Source organism: Camelus dromedarius, chromosome 14 (genome assembly GCF_036321535.1).
Source record: "Camelus dromedarius isolate mCamDro1 chromosome 14, mCamDro1.pat, whole genome shotgun sequence".
Lineage (NCBI taxonomy): Eukaryota > Metazoa > Chordata > Mammalia > Artiodactyla > Camelidae > Camelus > Camelus dromedarius.
The window spans coordinates 7,219,729-7,237,144 of record NC_087449.1 but is presented as its reverse complement, the minus strand read 5'-3'; the positions used below and the strand labels follow the sequence as shown (position 1 = coordinate 7,237,144).

The window sequence follows — 17,416 nt, the reverse complement described above, 5'->3', positions numbered from 1 at the left end:
CAGGAAGAAATTACTCAACATTTTCCATTTGATTTCTGACTCTCTTGGTATCAGGACTTGTGACTCACTCCTCCGAATGGACATTCCCTTGGGGTGTCTGTGAAGAAGAGATGCCAGAAAGGCTTGCTGTCTCATCCAAATCACAAGGTTATAATATTTACTTCCTTAAATCTGACTGCAAAGGATTATGATTTTTTTGTTTACGAATAGGAAGTTCTTTGGAAGAATACAAAGAAACTTTGATTAGACAGCTTTTTCTAGATTTGCTGTCAAGAATAGTCAATCAATTAAATGAGTCAACATATATTAAATATCCATGTCAGATACTGTGCTAAACAATGGAGATATAAAAGAAGGAGACACCTCTAAAGTCTGGTAGCAAGGGTTAGGGGGACAGCCATATAAACAAGCCATTGCAACACAGTGTAATACTTGCAATAATGGAAAAACTGAGGAAAGAGTGACTAATTCTGCTGGTGTCTGGATGGGTTCCAGGCAAGATGATATTTGAGTTGGATCTTGAAAAATAATTAGGAGTTTACCAGATAATGCAGATTTTTATTTTCTTATTTTTTTTTTTTTTATTTTAATTTATATAGAAAGAAAGGCATTAGAGGTAGAGGCAGAAGTAGAGGCAGCGGGATGAACAGGTGCACAGCTGTTAAAGGGCGTGGCCTACTTAGGGAGCAGCCACGGGCTCTGCAGAACCAGAGCTCTGCCTCCCTTCTGGGACACAGAAACTCCTGGACCTGGGCAGCAGTGTGTCAGGAGCTGTGGAAAACCACAAGGTGAGCATGTCACAGCTGCCTGGGGCTCCTTTGAGTTTATTCAATTTTATGTCAATTTAGTTAATAATGATTTTAGACATTTCCCCCAGTTTTACTGAGATAGAATTGAGTAAGCATTTTAGACATATTAAAAAAATGAAAACAAACATGAACACACTGTGGAGCAGAATGCAAAAACCTCATGAATTCTTTGTATGAAAAAAATATATCTCTGCTGCCGAAATCTATTTCAAGCTATAACCCCTCTTACTATCAGCCTATTACCAACCCCCAACCCCTATGGTTTCACGTTTCTTGGCTCTTAAGGGGTTCAGATGAGACACACTGTGCTAAAATGTGGGTTGAGTTGGGGAGAGAGGCAGGAAGTGAGGTTAGAAATATAACTCATTATCTTCCAGATATCTTTAAGGCATCTTTCAGAACCCTGTTTGTACAGGGTTTCACATGCCAGATTTAGAATATGTAAGCAGGATGTTATCAAGATTGAAGCTCTGTTTCAGAACATACTGTGACACCTTAGCAAATAAATTAGAGAGGAAGAGAGAGAACAAATCAAGAGAACATTATCATCACCTGAAATAAGTCAGAGGCAGTAAAGATGGCTAAGAAGAGATGGATTATTTGAGAGATAATTTAGAAAAGGAAAATGACAGGATTTAGTGACATGTTGACTGTAGGTGGGAGGAGTCAGGGATGACAGATTTCTAGCTTTGCAAATTAATAGACAGTAGGTACTGTTAGCTAAAGGAGAAAATAAAGAAGTAAAAAAAGTTTCCAAATGATACCTGAAAGAGGTGTGAAAAATAATAAGTTGACTTTCACTTCTGCTACGTTGGTGATGTCTCTGGTACAGTAATTACTCATTCAGTATCTTTATTCATTTATTTACTCAGTATCTTTATTTGGCACCTATTAAACACCATGAACTAAGCTCAACATGTTTGGAAATATCCAAGAGGTAGTGGAAATTCAGGTCTGGAATTTATGAGATGTAATAGGCTGAGTATAGAAATGGAAGTCACTGATGTGTTTGGAGAGAGAATTAAATCTAAGGGGGTATAGATGTGATGCCATGAGGAGAGAGCAAAGAGTAAGAAAAGAAGGCTTTTCCGGACTGAGCCCAGGGGAAAACTAACTTTTCAGTGTCAGGGAGTGGAAGAGCCTGCGATAAAAGTCTCCACAACGTCACAATGATGAGTAGTCCTCCTAGTTTTATTTTTTAATGATTTCTTTAGTAAAATTTATTTGCATTTTGCAAACCCAAGTTATTCAGATATTTGAAAGACTGTACCTGACCTTGCTACACACCATGTAATGTCATCATACTTAGGATCATTTAATTTCAGATACGTTAAGAATCTGTAAGCTTATTGCCAAATATTTTCATTTAAATTGGGTGCAAAAAATTGATTTAGACCAATTCCAGCGGTCAGTTGAATTACTTTATTAAATTCTGCCAGCTTACCAATTAGGCGGTTTTAATTGTTTTTTAAAGGAGGGGAGAGCCGGTAACAGTGTTCAGAGAGATGAGCTGGACTGTATGAACCCCACAGGACCCGTAATCATAAAGTGAATCTTGCTGTTGCTGAAGGATTTAATCTTCTTCCTCTGAGACCCTTACTTTCATTTTGAATCAAGCTCTATACAAAAGTTATTTTGGCAAGAAGAAAATGTAACACATTAGAAGTTCTGGGCCACCACGATCGAGCCAAATTTTCTCTACTTTACACGGGAATCTAGGGTAGATTCCTGGGAGGGCCTCAGGTCGCAGCTGGGGTGGGCAGAGCAGCAGCCCTAAGGGATTCCGAGCCCGAAATCTTCAACCATCCTTCACTCCTTGCTGCTAGAGAACACAGCCTAGAAGGGCTCTCCCTTGAGTATGGCTGCGCTGGGTGCGAGGCATGGTCCAAGCCTGACAGACCTGGGGTCAGGCCGGGCTGCCGTCCTCAGTGCACCTAAATTGCGCAACTCCTTCCTTGCTAGTGGGAAACTGCGTACTTCTCCGTGTCTAGTTGCGTGACGTCAGCGTCACAGTAACCAATCACAAGGCTGCTCTCAAAGAGGCTGCTAGGGAGCGGGCTCTGTATTGGTGGTGCTGCTTTGTCAATCCCAGCAGAGGACGAGCCTCTTTTTTCGTAGCAACGGATGCGTCTCGGCAACAGCCAGCCAGGGGAACTGCAGTTTGTTTGGGGGGCTTCGGAGAGAGGAGAGTCAAACTACCATCTCCAGCTCCCGAAGAAACTTTTCTCCAGGGTTTTGCAAAGAGGCTTCTTTTCCCTTCGGTTTAGCAGCATCAGGTAAGGGAAGCTCTGAATGGGAAGGGAGGCTTAGAATCAAGTATTTTGCTCACTTTTCCAAAGACGTTTAAAACACCCTCTGTGCCCAGTGAAGATTACAAAAATGTGCAAAACTTCCTCTGCTTTCAAATAACTTCCAGCCTAGCCAGGAGACAAAAGTCGCAACGACAGAGCAGTTAACGACACTCTAAGAACTTTGAGGGCATGTACTAGGTCATGTTCACAGGTTTTGTATCCTCAGTGCCTGTCATTGTCTGTCTCCCTTGTGATCCCATGTTTTTATTTGATGCATGGGCTTCACCAGGCTGCAGGTTCTGCGCAAAATAGTTAGGAACTCCTGGTATAGAAGGGTATGTTGAAGGCCTGAGCTAGAGCAAGTTATGGGAAAGGAGAGTTTGGAATTCAGGAGATATTTCAAAGGGAGAATTGATGATTTAGCATCTACTTAAATAAGCAGATAGCTCATCTTGGAAAGGAATGAAAGTAGGTTAGAAGGGGAGGAACGAACTGTAGACTAATAAACATTGTAGAAATGGTTATCTCTGGAGGGTGGATGCCATGTACTTCTCAGAAGATGGCCAGAGAGTCCAGGAGAGACTTGGAGCTTGGAATGCTTAAATATTTGTAAGCATTATCTTTCACAAATTCTGTTTTGAAAATGAGTCAGCTGTAGTGGCTTTGAAAATCAGTTGTAGCACAAGCCCCTGGGTAGGCACAGCCATTATTTTAGGAGCAGATGAAATATCTCTTCTGCTGCTTTTGATTGTAATGAATTTATTTCAGCTGGGAACAGAAAAAATGTGGTCAGCATTTCAGAGTAATCTTAGTGAATGATATCTGTATTGAAAAATTTTCATGACCTTTCATAAGTCAATTTAATGGGAAAAATTGGAAAATATAATATAGCACATTCACTACATGAAATATGCAATTAGTTTTATGGGAAAATTTTAGTAAGACCTACTGTAATTAAAAAGTGACATGTTTATTTGGGATTTGTTTTTAAAAGGAAAATCTGCCCCCCAAATAAACCTTGAATAGATAAGTGTGTTTATTGAAATTATGCAGACTACATCACTCATTTGATTTTGATATCACCAATGACAGCTGATTTATTTTCTAGACACAATATTGGTAGAGTTTTTATTATTTGAAGTTATTAAAATAAACTATAGAATTTTGCCTGAAACACAAATACAGTGTAAGTAGTCTTTTTTTTTCAGTTTAGACTGTATTTATCAGGCTGACCTCAGCCAATGAATTTTCCGTCTATGATGCCTAGCAACGTAGATATTATGCTTTTTAATTAAGAAGGATTAAGACCTCTAAAAGCCTGTGGAACAACCTGACCCTCCTTTTTCCTTGGTCACCAGTCAATATTTTAGACACAAGAGTTAATATTTGCAAAAGTAATAAATGAGCTGTTCTGTTAAGGCAGCACACATTTAATGTTTGTTCCAATTTTGTCACCTAACAGACAAATTAGGTGGTAAATTAACTTTGTTTTCCCCAAAAATTGGAAAATACCAAATTACCCACATGTCATTTAATAGCATTTGAAAAGAACTGGGTGCATATGATTACTTTGATGATTTCTTGGGATGATTGTGTTAAACTGATATATATGTTCAAGCAGCACCTGGTAATCCCTGGAGCCTGTGAATATTTTTCTATACATGGCAAAGAAGAGTTAAGATTGCTGATGAAATTAAAATTGCTGACCTTAAAATAGGGAGATTATCCTGTATTATCTAGTGGGCCCAAGGTAATCACAATGGCTGTTAGAAGTGGAAGAGGGAGGAAGGAGAGAAGGCCAGAGGATGCTGTGTGAGAGGGAAGTAACCCACTGTTGCTGGCTTTGACGATTGACAAAGAGGGCCCACAAGCCAAGGAATGCTGGGGGCTTCTAGTTTTCCACAGAAAAACTTTTGGAGGTATTCTCTGGGGGTGCAAATAAGGACACAGTGGATACATGTACACAGTCTAGGACAGAAGTACTATTTAAATTATGTTACTTTAAAATTATGTCCAAATATGCACATTGTGGGCCTGTGTCTGCCCATGGACTTTAAGCCTGTGTTTGTAGCTGGGGCACCTGCCTGGGCGCCGGGCACAGGGCAGCACAGAGCAGCTCCCTGGAGTGGAACCTGAAGCAGGGGCAGGGGATCCAGAGCTCCGTTGTGCTTCCGCCGCAGGGCTGTGGCGGAAACCTTGCAGTGTTGGCAGGTTGCCTCCTTGTGCTTCAGCTGAACGGCTCTGCTGGAGTGGCAAGATCTCTTTAGGAAGACTTTTGTCGCCAAAAACCTTTGGTCACAGAACACCCATTCTATGAAGATACATATTGACTTAGCCAAAGGCAAAACTTAGAAAACATATTCTTATGTTTACTGAATGACAGTACTTACTGTTGGAGACTATAAACCAGAATTTACTAACGATATTTTCTCTTTATGCAGCCTAAGTCAGAGCCATGGCTCCCAAACCTCAAAAACGAAAGATCTCAAAAAGAGGCAAAAATAAAATAACGTTACCTGGTAAGACTGTGATTTCATTAATGGGCTTTTTAAGCGTTTAGTACTTGTATGTGTATTAGCAGCCAAAATGATCATAGTTTTATGTCTCAGATAAACATCTTTGCTGTCATAAAGTCAAACACAAGTGGAATTCAAAACCTGGGGATTTATTCTTTTTTAGTATGTTTATTTTATTGAAGTAGAGTTGATTTGCAGTGTTTCAGGTATACAGCAGAGTGGTTCAGTTATGCATATACATGTGTATATCTATTATTTTTCAGATTATTTTCCATTACAGGTTATTACAAGATATTGAGTATAGTTCCCCATGCTTAGGTCCTTGGTGTGTAACTACTTTATATATAGTAGTTTGTATCTATTAATCCCAAATTCCTAATTTATCCCTCCCCTGGGGATAGATTCTTATTTTTTATTCATTTCATTACAATATCAATTAAATGCCATATAATAAATGTCGTAGCAAATATATCACTATGAGATAATTCTGTGAGAAAAACAATTATTTCAGTTTCTGTCTATTGAATTATTCATAAAATAGCTTAAATCTTTATTGTGTATTTGCTTTTATGTTTTGTGTTAAGACTTGGTAAAAGATTGTAATAAACTAAGATACATATTTGATTCAAAAATGTAAATTTAACATCATTTTATTATATTCCAGTTAGTGAAGAAGCAGAACCTATAAATATGGAGAGCATGGGTAAGTGGAAATACAATTCAGAATTTATGTCCCCAGTTCTACGATATTTTAATATGTAATAAGCTAGTGAGAATACTACAAATTGAAGTGACTGATCAAAATGTGCAGGGACTAAAATGACATCGTGTCATTTGTAATATAAAATAAAATTTTTAAAGAAAGAATACAAAGTAATAGTGGAAGAGAGAATTTCAAACTGAGAAATAGACTAGGACCAAGCAGTCCCTTAAAGATCCAGCATTGTATGATTATTAGGAGACTGTTTGTAACTATAAAGTGTGGTAAATCTGCAAGTTATGACTTTTATTATAATAATCTCAAACTCTGGCTCTTGGGCAATATTTATCTGTTCGTCATGGTAGGATTCCACTATTTCAAGGAGAGAGGCTGATTTTTAATCAAATAAGCTAAAACTTAGACAACCAAACTAATGTCGTTCCTAATTTTTGAGGTGACATAATCTTAGTCCAACAACTTCTTATTTTTGTTGTTGTTGAAACTCTCTTTAGAGTTGCCTTAGAGGATGCACTTCCTGTTTGGAAACAGAGGGGAAACAGTGAGGGTATGGAGGAGGAAGCTCGAAAAGCCTTGGATACCATCATAAAGGTTTTGGCTTTTCATCTTGTAGGTTGAGGAACTATTGGCAGCATTTAAGCAGAGAGGTGACACGATCTGACTTCTGTTTGTAAAGGGCCAGCCTGGCTACTCTGTTGGGAATTGCAGGAGCAGGCACTGAAGCCAACACTAGTTAGGAAGCTATTGTGACAAGCCAGGAAAGAGATGGTGGTGGCAGGGCCAGGGTGGCAAAGGGGTGCAGGTGTGGAGTGTGGAGGTGGGGAGGCGGTGGGAGGATGTCAGCTGTTAGTAAGCGGCACTGGAGCAGGGTGTGCTGCCCAGAAAACACTTACTGAATTAATGAATGTACCACCCAGAAACATGGGTCTCATCTTTGACTCCTTTCTCCCCCTCAACACCTCCTCGCTTGCACCTAAACCATCCCAAGTCCTGTCTGTATATCTCAAACCCATCCAGTTCACATGATCTCCATATCTACAACTGTAGCCTCCGCATCCCTCATTTAGATTAGTTCCTTAGCCCTAACTGGTATCCCTCCTTCCACTCAGCCTCCTCCAATGCATTCTGCGCACAGAAACCCTTCTGACTTGTCTCTTTCCTCCTTAAGCTCTCCCATGGCTTTTCTTTGTCTTTATAGTGGTCCTGGCCCCGCCTTCTTCTCTGACCTTGTCTCTCCATCCTCTCTTGCTAACTACAGCTCATTGGCCTTGCTTAGCACAAAACATACCCAATTCGTTCCTGCCTCAGGACCCTTGCTCTCGTTCTCCTCGGTGCCTGGACAAGCCTTCCACGCAGCTCTCTCCTTCTCATCTTTCAGATCCAGACTCCAATCCCATCTCCGCCAGAGGCCTTCCTTGAAGGCATCTCTTTCACCTAGTACACTATTTTATTGCCTTCATTGCACTTATCATAATTCTGAAGTTAAAGTACAGTCAATTCTCATTACTCGTGGAAGCTCTATACAGTTGCTGCAAACACTGAATTAGCAAATCCTGAGCCATTGCTCCTAAGGGAGATACAGGATTAGGTTCCTGCAAACCTCTGGTCACGACATTTCATTAACCAATCAATACATAACCTTGCGTTATGTGTGTTTCTGTTTAAAGACAACTTATGTTGTTGAATCATTAACACTGAACTCACAGCCAACGGCACTATGACTCCTGCTTGATGGATGCGTATCTAATACACGTGTTTTCTCTGTGAAACACATCACAGCCTTCTTGTGCTTAGGAGCACTGGACAGCACTTTAGCAGGAAGCTTGGGGACCGTTTTAGACAGCCAAATCACAAATACAGAGCACAAAAATGTGAAAAACATGGTACTACATAAACAGTGGAAGCAGACAGAAGATGGTAGAGCATCGTCTTGTTTGATCTTAGCTGGCAGTGTGCACATCGGGCAGCTCACGTATTTTGGCCACTCTCAGCATGTCCACTAATGACTGTGAAAGTACCACTATTGATCTTGGGGTTATAAATACATCTTAGCAAGTGAATTTGCAAATACAGGATTTGTGGATGATAAGGATGGTGCATATTTATATGTTCATGCATTTATAAGCTATTTCCACACATACCCATGCTGGCTCCCCTTGTGTACTCTCTCTTCCCTTTTCTCGCTCTCTCTCTGTTCACCACTGTACCGCAATGCCTAGAACAGATCTCGACACATAATAAACACTCAGTAAATATGTTGATTGCTTGAATAAAAGAATGAATGAATTGCTTTCCCTGTTCCTCCTGTCTAATCAGACCACGAGCACTGCTGCCCTCCTTAGTTCTATGTTCTGTCTCTCACCCTGTGTTCTCCTAGACAGCACTTGTCACCATTTGTCCTTATGTATTTCTGAGTGTATTTGTCTGTTTAGTGTCTGTCTCCCCCTCTAGATTGTGTACCCTGGCACTCGCACCATGCTTTTCACATCGTAGGTGCTCAGTACATATTTCCTGACTAAATAATTGACTGGTAAGAAAATCCATGAACCTGAGAATGGGACATGATGGGGATGTTTCAGCTGGAAGTAAATGGACTGAAAAATAAAAGTGAGTATGTTTCTTTAAAGAGAAAAAAAAATCTCAGTACTTTGTAGTGAAACTTGAGGGCAGGTTTTGACTTAGCACCCCTTGTCCTAGAACCTCTCCCTGTACACGCAGACTCCCCTCAGGCAGCATCAGGACCCCTCGGACTTCCTAGCTGTGGGGTCCTGACATTGTCAGCTGTCACTCAGGGCTTGTGGCTGTCATGCTGCAGGGGATGAGGACCCTCTTTCCTACCAGGGAAGCAAGGGACCAACAGACTAGCTAAAAACTCTCCTAAGGGCCTAACAGGCAACGTCTGGAGGTTTCTAGAGAATCCGTATAATTTTTATAGGTAGTTAACTTTTATGGAGAAACAGCTTTGTGCCAGGCACACCCCCTCATCCTTCTAGCTCTAGGAAGTAAGCAGCACTGTGGCCATCACAAGATGGAGGTGCTGTGACCCTAGAAGTTAAATAATTTACCAAATTATAAGTCACACCTTAATACAAGTTAGAGTGTCTGTGGTTATATTAATGGCCTATTGCTTCTATAACAAATTACCACAAATTTATTATCATACAGTTTTGGAAATCAAGAGTCTGAAATTACTTTCACTGGGGTAAAGTCAAGGTGTTGGCAGGGCTGGTTCCTTCTGGAGGCTCTGAAGGGACAATCTGTTTTCTTACCTTTTTCAGCTAAAGGCTTCCTGTAATCATTGGCTCTTTGCCCCTTCCTCTTCCTTCAAAGTCATTGTCATAGCATCTTCTAATCTTTCTCTCTCTTTGACCTCGGCCTCCCTGTCACATCTTCCTTGACGTTGACCCTCTGCCTACCCTCCTCTTATAAGGACCCTTGTGATGACATTGGACCCATCTCAGAAGCCCAGTAATCTCCCCACCTTAAGATCCTTAACTTAATCCCACCTGCAAGCCCCTCTTGTCATATAAGGCAGCATATTCACAGGCTTCAGGAGTTAGGACATGGATATCTTTGGGGGGACATTATTCTGTTTACCACAAGTGATGAATAGCATGGTTTTTGAAGTTAGCCAGATGTGGTTTAAGTCATAATTTTGCTACTGAATGACTGTGTGACCACAAATGACTTCAGCTGTCTGCTCTCTGCTTCCGCATCTGAAGAACAAGGGTGTGATACCTACCTCACGAGCTTACTGCAGAAGTTAAATTAGGTAGTTCACGTGCATCTCCTTGCAGAGGGCTGTCACAGAGAAGGTTCCCATTAACTGTTGTTACTATTTTTAAAAAATACCATCAAGATAGAGAAATAAATAAACAAATGACAATGAAGTGTCCAAAAAGAGACTTACATATATACAGTCAGTTAACTGATTTTCAACAAAAGTGCAAAGGCAATTCAGTGGAGAAGGGATAATCTTTTCAACAAATGATGCTGGAACAATTGAATGTCTACATGCAAAAAAGTCAGCTTCAATCCATACTGCACAGGATGTACAAAAATTATCTCCAAATGTAAAACAAAATATTATAAAACTTCTGGAAGAAGCCAGGAGAAAATCTTTGTGACCTTGGATTAGGCAAAGATTTCCTAGACGCAGCACCCAAAACCAAAAGCATAAATCTTCTGAAATCTTTGCCTACTTGATTTTTCCTTTTATGGAATACTAGTCAGAAGTAAAAAGGAATGAACCATTGCTACATGCAACAATGTGACTGAATCTAGAAATAATTATTCTGAGTAAAAGAGGACAAAGTATATACCGTGCAATTTCATTTATAAATATTCCAAACAAAGCAAACTATTATTCTATAGCAACAGAAAGCGCATCAGTGGGGGAAAAGGGGTGCTGGGAGAACCGGCAGGAGAAAACTTTCGGGGATTATGGATGTGATTCTTCATCTCAGTTGTGGTGATGGTTTCACGAGCATATGCATGTATATATATATCAAATTGTACACTTTAAATATATACAGTTTCCTATTTGTCAGTTATATCTCAATAACATCATTTTTTAAAAAAAGTAAACAGCAACCAAAATGTTTTTTAAAAAAAAGAGATATAGATGAAATGCGTGGGAGTTCATTACGTGAACTCTGTTTCAACATGCAGGACAACTGATGTGTGACCCATGGCTTGTATTGCACAGGCCACTTCCTTGCACACACAGCAGGATTCCAAGTGAGCTAGTTGTGTGCAACTTGAGTCTGGCTTTGGCTCCTGCTCTACCAGATGACTCAGTAAATAACTGCCATTCAGTGCATCCGATGGAATGTAGCCTCTGTGACATCCCTGACCACGTGTGAAGAAGGAGCAGGACCCTCCTGGGCTCTGCTGTGTTCACACATTCGAGAGAAAATACAACATGGTTGTTAGAGTGCAGGGACCATGGTTTGGATCCCAGCTCCCCTGTTTCCAACTCCCAGCCCCCGACCTTGGATACCTTATTTGGACTCAGCTAAAAGGAGGGTAGAGGGTATAGCTCAAGTGGTAGGGTGCATGTTTGGTATGCATGGGGCCCTGGGTTCAAGCCCCAGGACCTCCTACATAAGTAAATAGACCTAATTACCTTCCCCCAAATAAGTAAATTTTAAAAATTAAAATAAATTTTTTAAAAATGGAGACAATTAAGTAACCACCTCAGAATGTTGTTGTGAAGAGTAAATGAATTAATAATCCATGTAAAGTGCTTAGAGACGTTACCACAATTAACATGGCTTTTATTCACTCACATTGTTGCTCACTAGCCGCACCAGCCTGGCACCCTGAGCTGCAGGCCTTGCCCACGTGGCAGGCACCCTTGACCTCTGTAAGCTTCAGGAGGCCCTGCAGGCCTTCTCCTCTGCTCCAGCATCTTTCTCACCCTCCTGGAGCAGCCAGTATCCCACTCCGCGGAGGTGGCAGCTGAGCCCAGAGGCCATCTCGTTGCAACTCCATTGTTGTGTACCTGGAGTGCTATCTCAGTGCAGGCCTCAAAGCAATAGCAATTCTTTTGTTGAATTTAGCCAGAGACCCTTGGGGGTGGCCAGAAGCATCAGGCCTTCCTGTATCTAGTTTGGCCATTGTTCAGGAAGGGCACGGAAGTATAGACTGCAGGAGTTTTGCGTGGTCTGTTGGCTTCCAGCTGCCTGCAGTTACTGCTGATTGCCAACCCCAGCCAGAAACAGGCTCCTGGTTTTACTCACGTCTAGATAAAGGGATGTTAGATCCTATATTAAAGTTACCTTGAAAACACCCACTTAGTGTAAAAGGATTATTTTTATGAAAAATATCCAGCTGGTAGTATTTGCAGTATGTTTAGTAGGGGCAGGTGACATAGAACACTGTCTTTGTCGCTGTCTTTCCAGTTTCTTGGATGGTAGGAAGCTTCCTAGTCGTTGTGAACACCTCAGTTCACAAAGGACCTCCACGGCCTTTTTGACATCAGCTCAGTGTGAGTCTCACGGCTCCACCTTGTGGGTTTTCCAAGGCAAAACTGTAGAATTTTTCTTAGGCATTGGACACTACAAATTACCGTTGGCAGTACGTTTTCGAAGGATAGCTTATATGTAAATCAAGTCACAGTTGCTTATTGAACATCTCCTATATGCCAGATGTTTGGGTTAGTATTTTGAGGGAGATAAAAATGGGCAGTTTTTGCCCCTAATTTATGAGCAACTTGTATTCCAAATGTTTATTATACCAACTGATAGCAATTGGCAATATATTTCTGTATGTAATCAGTGTTATGCATACAATCACTAAAAAAAATCCAAAATCACCTGAATATGGTACAATAGAGCCACTAGGGTGAGGGGGGTCAATGTTTCTGTGAGAAAATAAGCTCAAAATTCCAACTTGAGGGGCCACACGCACTTCTCCCCTCCAGGCACACGTGCTGAGCAGCGGGAGGGAGGCTGTCAGGACGTCCATGTGTGGGGGGCCTGGAGAGGAGGCGGGTGGGTTCTGGGACCCTGGGAGCATGAGCTGGGGGAGGGAGTTCTGGGGATAAATGCAGGACTGAGACTGGGGTAGTAGAAACTGATGGCGACAGAAAGGATAAGAAAATGAGAGAAGGCTTGAGAGAGGAGATGCCAACAGGCAAAACGTAGCTTGTCCTCTTCCATCTGCTGTCCCAGGGCTTGCTGCTGCCGAAGACTGACCTGAGGTGGGGGACAAAGGGACAGGAAGAACCGGAATGGAAGGCCCGTGAACCTCCCTCCTCTCCTGAGGGCGATCCTGGGCCGGGGGAACCAGAGGCGGGAACAGGGATTCCCTACCGCACCTCCCTCCCCACTTCCAGGCTGACTAATACGGCCTGATCTAACCAGGAAGTCAGTGGCTTTAACATGTGAAGAACTGAGGAGCAAGTCTGACTGTGAAAAGGAGCCGTTGGGAGCAGAGATACCTAGGCAGGGTCAAGGGAAGTTTTCTTGAAGTGGGAGCCCATTGAGCAAGCGGGCATGCTTGAGGGCAAACCCCACAGAGTAGGAAAGGTAGACGGGAGAGGAGGGGCTGGTGGGCCTGGAAGGCTGAGAAGGGTGGGGAGGGGCGGGCAGGTCTGCAGACCTGAGGGAAGGGCAGAAACATGGTGCCTGTGCTGATCAGCTGTTGGGCGCTCAGGGCCACGAGGCCTCCCAGGAGTCACTGCTGTCCAGACACAGAATTCTCTCTGGGAAAGGAAGTGAGGCCACCTACTGAGAGAGAGCAGCAGGTGAAGGGGCGACGGAGGGGGCGCGTTTAGGAAAGCAAACGGGTTTGATAGAGCCTAAAAGGTTGCTAATACCTTCGCACCAATAATTTCACTTTAAAACCTATCCTAAGAAAATAATTTGAAATATGATAAAATTTTATAAACTAGACATTTGTTTATAGAATAATTTATAACCATTGGAAAGAAATGAGAAAAAATGTAATGCTTACCAACAACAGAATGGTTAAAAACTATGCTGTAGAATTACATTAATTTAAAATGATGCATAAAAAATTATATAATGTCACAGTAAAAGTCTAGTGACACAATGGTACATATGAAAGGTAGGATTTAGAATTTCATGTAAGATAATATATATTGGAATCACAGCCTTCTCGCGCTTAGGATACTAGATCTACAGCACTTCAGCATTAGTGGGTCATTTCAAGTGGTGCAATCATGAACAAAAAGCACAAAAATGCAAAAAGCATTCGCACTAAGTAGGCTGTGAAAAACCTCAGCTGGGAACGTGCTTGTTAAGCAACTAAAATTTTTTCACTATAAAGTTTTCATTGTGTACATGTCCTTGAATGACTGTGAAAGCACCACGAGTATTGATTTCAATAAATAATTCTGTTGAGAAAAAAAAGAGAGACTATATATGGAGTGGCTGGAAGGAAATAGGGCAAAGTATTCATTCAGATTCTCTCTCAAAGAGAGGTAGTATTGCAGGTGATTGTTATTTTCTCTTTTAATCTTTTGACTTTTTTTTTAATAATGGATAAACTTACTTTAAAAATATGAACAATAATTTTTAAGTCTTAAAATTTTAACCAAGACAATTATTTAAAGCATAACAGTGGCATGTTTCCTAGCGTTAAGGTTTGAAATGGTTCTATTTGATGTCCAAATTCCACTTTGCCTTTCCCAGGTCATCCGGAAATTTATCCTTTGGTGTTAACTACCAAGACCCAGGAAATATTTAACTGCCGAGTAGATGAAGATATCACGGATGAACAACCTTACAAACTTATCAGAAAAGAAGATATTTTTGCAGACTTCGTAAACAGAGCTGCAGTATCTGATTTCTACCCAGTCAAAAAAATTATTCAGGTTAAGTACAGCATCACTCTTGATTTTTCAGTTCTACCTCAAGAAGTTCCTGGTACATAATCTCAAAAGTTGGAGAGGTTGCTGAGTTCACATCTGGTATTTCCCATTGCTTTGGGCAAGTGCTAGCTTGCCTGTGCGTCCTTGGGAACTCTTCTTGTTGGCCCTTTGTGGAAAGCACACTCCTGTCAGTGACAGATTGTCTTATTCCACATCCAGAAAAGCGTATCTTTGCTTAATTTTAACTAGAAAAGGAACCCACCCTTATTTCCCCATACTGCTTTAATTTTTCAATTCAAAATGTTGGTCCTGGTTTGTCTGCAGACACGCTAAAAAGCACAGCACCAAATAAAAGGAATGCTTCTTCTTTTTTTTCTTTTTCCTGTTAGAAATAAAATTGCATGGTAAATTTCCCTTGACCCTTTGTGTTCTAATAGCTTTTGTAAGTTAATAAAATAATTTTGCAGTTTGGGGTTATTAACCATAGATTAGCACCATGGTTATCTTCTGTGATTGACTGATTGATTAGAGAAATATCAATTTTGTGTCAGTTTCTGAATAAACTGGCCACTAAATATTAACCTTCTCTTTTGATGATATTTTTGTAGGAATATCCTGGAGATGAGCTTCTGCTTGTTTATGACAAAGACTTCAGATATGGACTTAACTTTTATCTTATTGGAACTGAAGAGGGCAAGGAAAACTATTTAAATGTAAGCAAATCCCGAGTCTGTGCAATTTGTTGACTGTCAGAAGGAAGTGGTGCCTCTCGGGGGAGCCCTAGACGTGGTCATGGTTATTCTTGTTCAGCTCTGATTCCCCGGGGTGTAGAGTAGGTGAGCAGCAACTATGGGGTGAACTAACTCAGACGTCTCAGGGCAGCAGATACTCCACTTACTTGCCCTTCGTCAACCCAATTAGAGTGGAAACAGCCAATTTGGAGCATCACTGCTCTCGGCCATTCCTTGGCCTGTATTTCTGGTTCTCCTCTTGCCTTCTCCACGATGTTGGGTAGGTTACTGAACCTCTCATCCACAAAATGATGGCACCAGTTGGGCCATTGTGAAGAGTAAATGGGCTGATAGAGATAAAGCCCTTTTATAGTGCCTGGCACAAAGCTAGGTGCTCCATATGTTTGCTCTGATTATTTAATAACAAAATTTTAAAGTGACAACTTGGTTAGTGGAGAGTTAGGGGAAAAGGCTGTCAAAGATAAACAGAATATAAAAGAATGGTAGTTTCCAAAGAAAGGAAATCAGTTTACCCTTGGGGTGTAGTGTCAAAGAGGTCATGAAAGGTGACAGGTTTCTGACACTTGCCTTCAGATCTGGCATCCTGGTGGGGAGGTTTTGTCAAATTCAGTGTGACAGGGGTTTGTGTGGTCCAATAAACAAGAAAAATAAAGGAAAACCATAGGGTTTCAAAATATCTAACACTTTTTAAATTTAAAATAATCTTTCAGTTAGCCATAACATTTTCAATTTTTATTTTTATGGTTGCTTTTCTCTGTGTTTTAATATTTTTATTATGGTGAAATATTTCAAGTGTATAGAAAAATACAGATGATGTAACAAATATCTGCACAATCACTATGCAGAATTAACAAATGTTAATATTGATCATATTTACTTCAAATTCTTTTGAAAAGAAATAAAATATAGCAGGTAATGTTCGATTCCCTCTTATAAGCTTCATAATTCCATTTTTCTAACTCCTCTCTATAAGGAACTATTACTCTAAAGTTGTTATATTCTTCTGTCCATGATTTCATGCCATTACCATGTATGTGTGGTCCACAAATATTTTTTAACTTAAAATTTACACAAATTTTATCATACAAATTGTTTTGTAACTTTTGTTTTTCACTGAATTGTAAATTTCCAGGATCTGTCCATGTTGATACATTTAGATATCACATACATGCAGACTGAGTTTGCTCATTGTAGCTGTTTTACTAGATTTTATTTTCTGATTATACCACAATGTATCAACCCTTTTCCTTAATGATATTTATTGAGTTGCCCATTTTTTCTCTATTACAAATAAAGCAGCCGTGAACATCTATATAACTGTATATCTATCTGAATACCTCCTAGTGGACATCTTGGTTCAAAAAACATTCACTCTTTATTATTTAATGGATATCATATTTACTCATACATATAATCCTTTTATCCAAATTCATTTCATTAAATAATAGAAAACTAGTTGAATATTTTATCAAGTTTTCCATTCCATAGTCTTAAAGATACACAGTATCTGCTTTTTTCTTATTACATATCTTTTCCTTTTTCTACTCTCCCTTCTATTTCTTCTTTCTATATCTATACTTTCTTTTTTGTTATTTAGTCTTCCTTTTTTTTTGCTGAGTTTTTCATAATTGAAAAGCATGAAACAACAAAGAAGAAAAATAATAAGGAAGAGCTAATGAATTTATATAAAAGTAAAGTTTATCACAAAATATACATATATAGTTATAACCTAAACTTGGTCACATATTTTAGAATGCTGTTTATTTTCCTCCAGCCCCTAGAGGTACCAGAAGAACAGGAGGAATATAAAGAGCATATTCCTGAGGATCTGTATGTTTATAAGCCTCCTGTCTCCAAGCCATGGGTCTCTTTGGGTAGTGAAAAAGAAATTGACGAAGAAACGGTTAAAGAATCTACAAAACAGGTCAGCAGCTTGAATGTGATCTCTCGTCAATAACTCCCTGTAGCTGAGCAACACTTTCTCTGAGG

The 17,416-nt window shown here is 40.3% G+C and overlaps 1 protein-coding gene across 3 annotated transcripts in view; it reads left to right on the top strand.

Annotated features, from left to right (window-relative positions):
* Window positions 1–2,872: 2,872 nt before the first annotated feature.
* Window positions 2,873–17,416, top strand: part of DNAI3 (dynein axonemal intermediate chain 3) — a 63,632-nt gene continuing 49,088 nt past the window's right edge. For all 3 annotated transcript variants that reach the window (XR_010383779.1, XM_031465504.2, XM_010987168.3), the window contains exons 1-6: window positions 2,873–3,085; window positions 5,542–5,619; window positions 6,281–6,319; window positions 14,497–14,678; window positions 15,284–15,388; window positions 17,202–17,351. Coding sequence is in view for 2 of the 3 variants with exons in the window: in XM_031465504.2 (XP_031321364.1) it covers window positions 5,556–5,619; window positions 6,281–6,319; window positions 14,497–14,678; window positions 15,284–15,388; window positions 17,202–17,351 (540 nt within the window). In the remaining variant the exon portion in view is untranslated. The remainder of the gene's footprint in view (window positions 3,086–5,541; window positions 5,620–6,280; window positions 6,320–14,496; window positions 14,679–15,283; window positions 15,389–17,201; window positions 17,352–17,416) is intronic.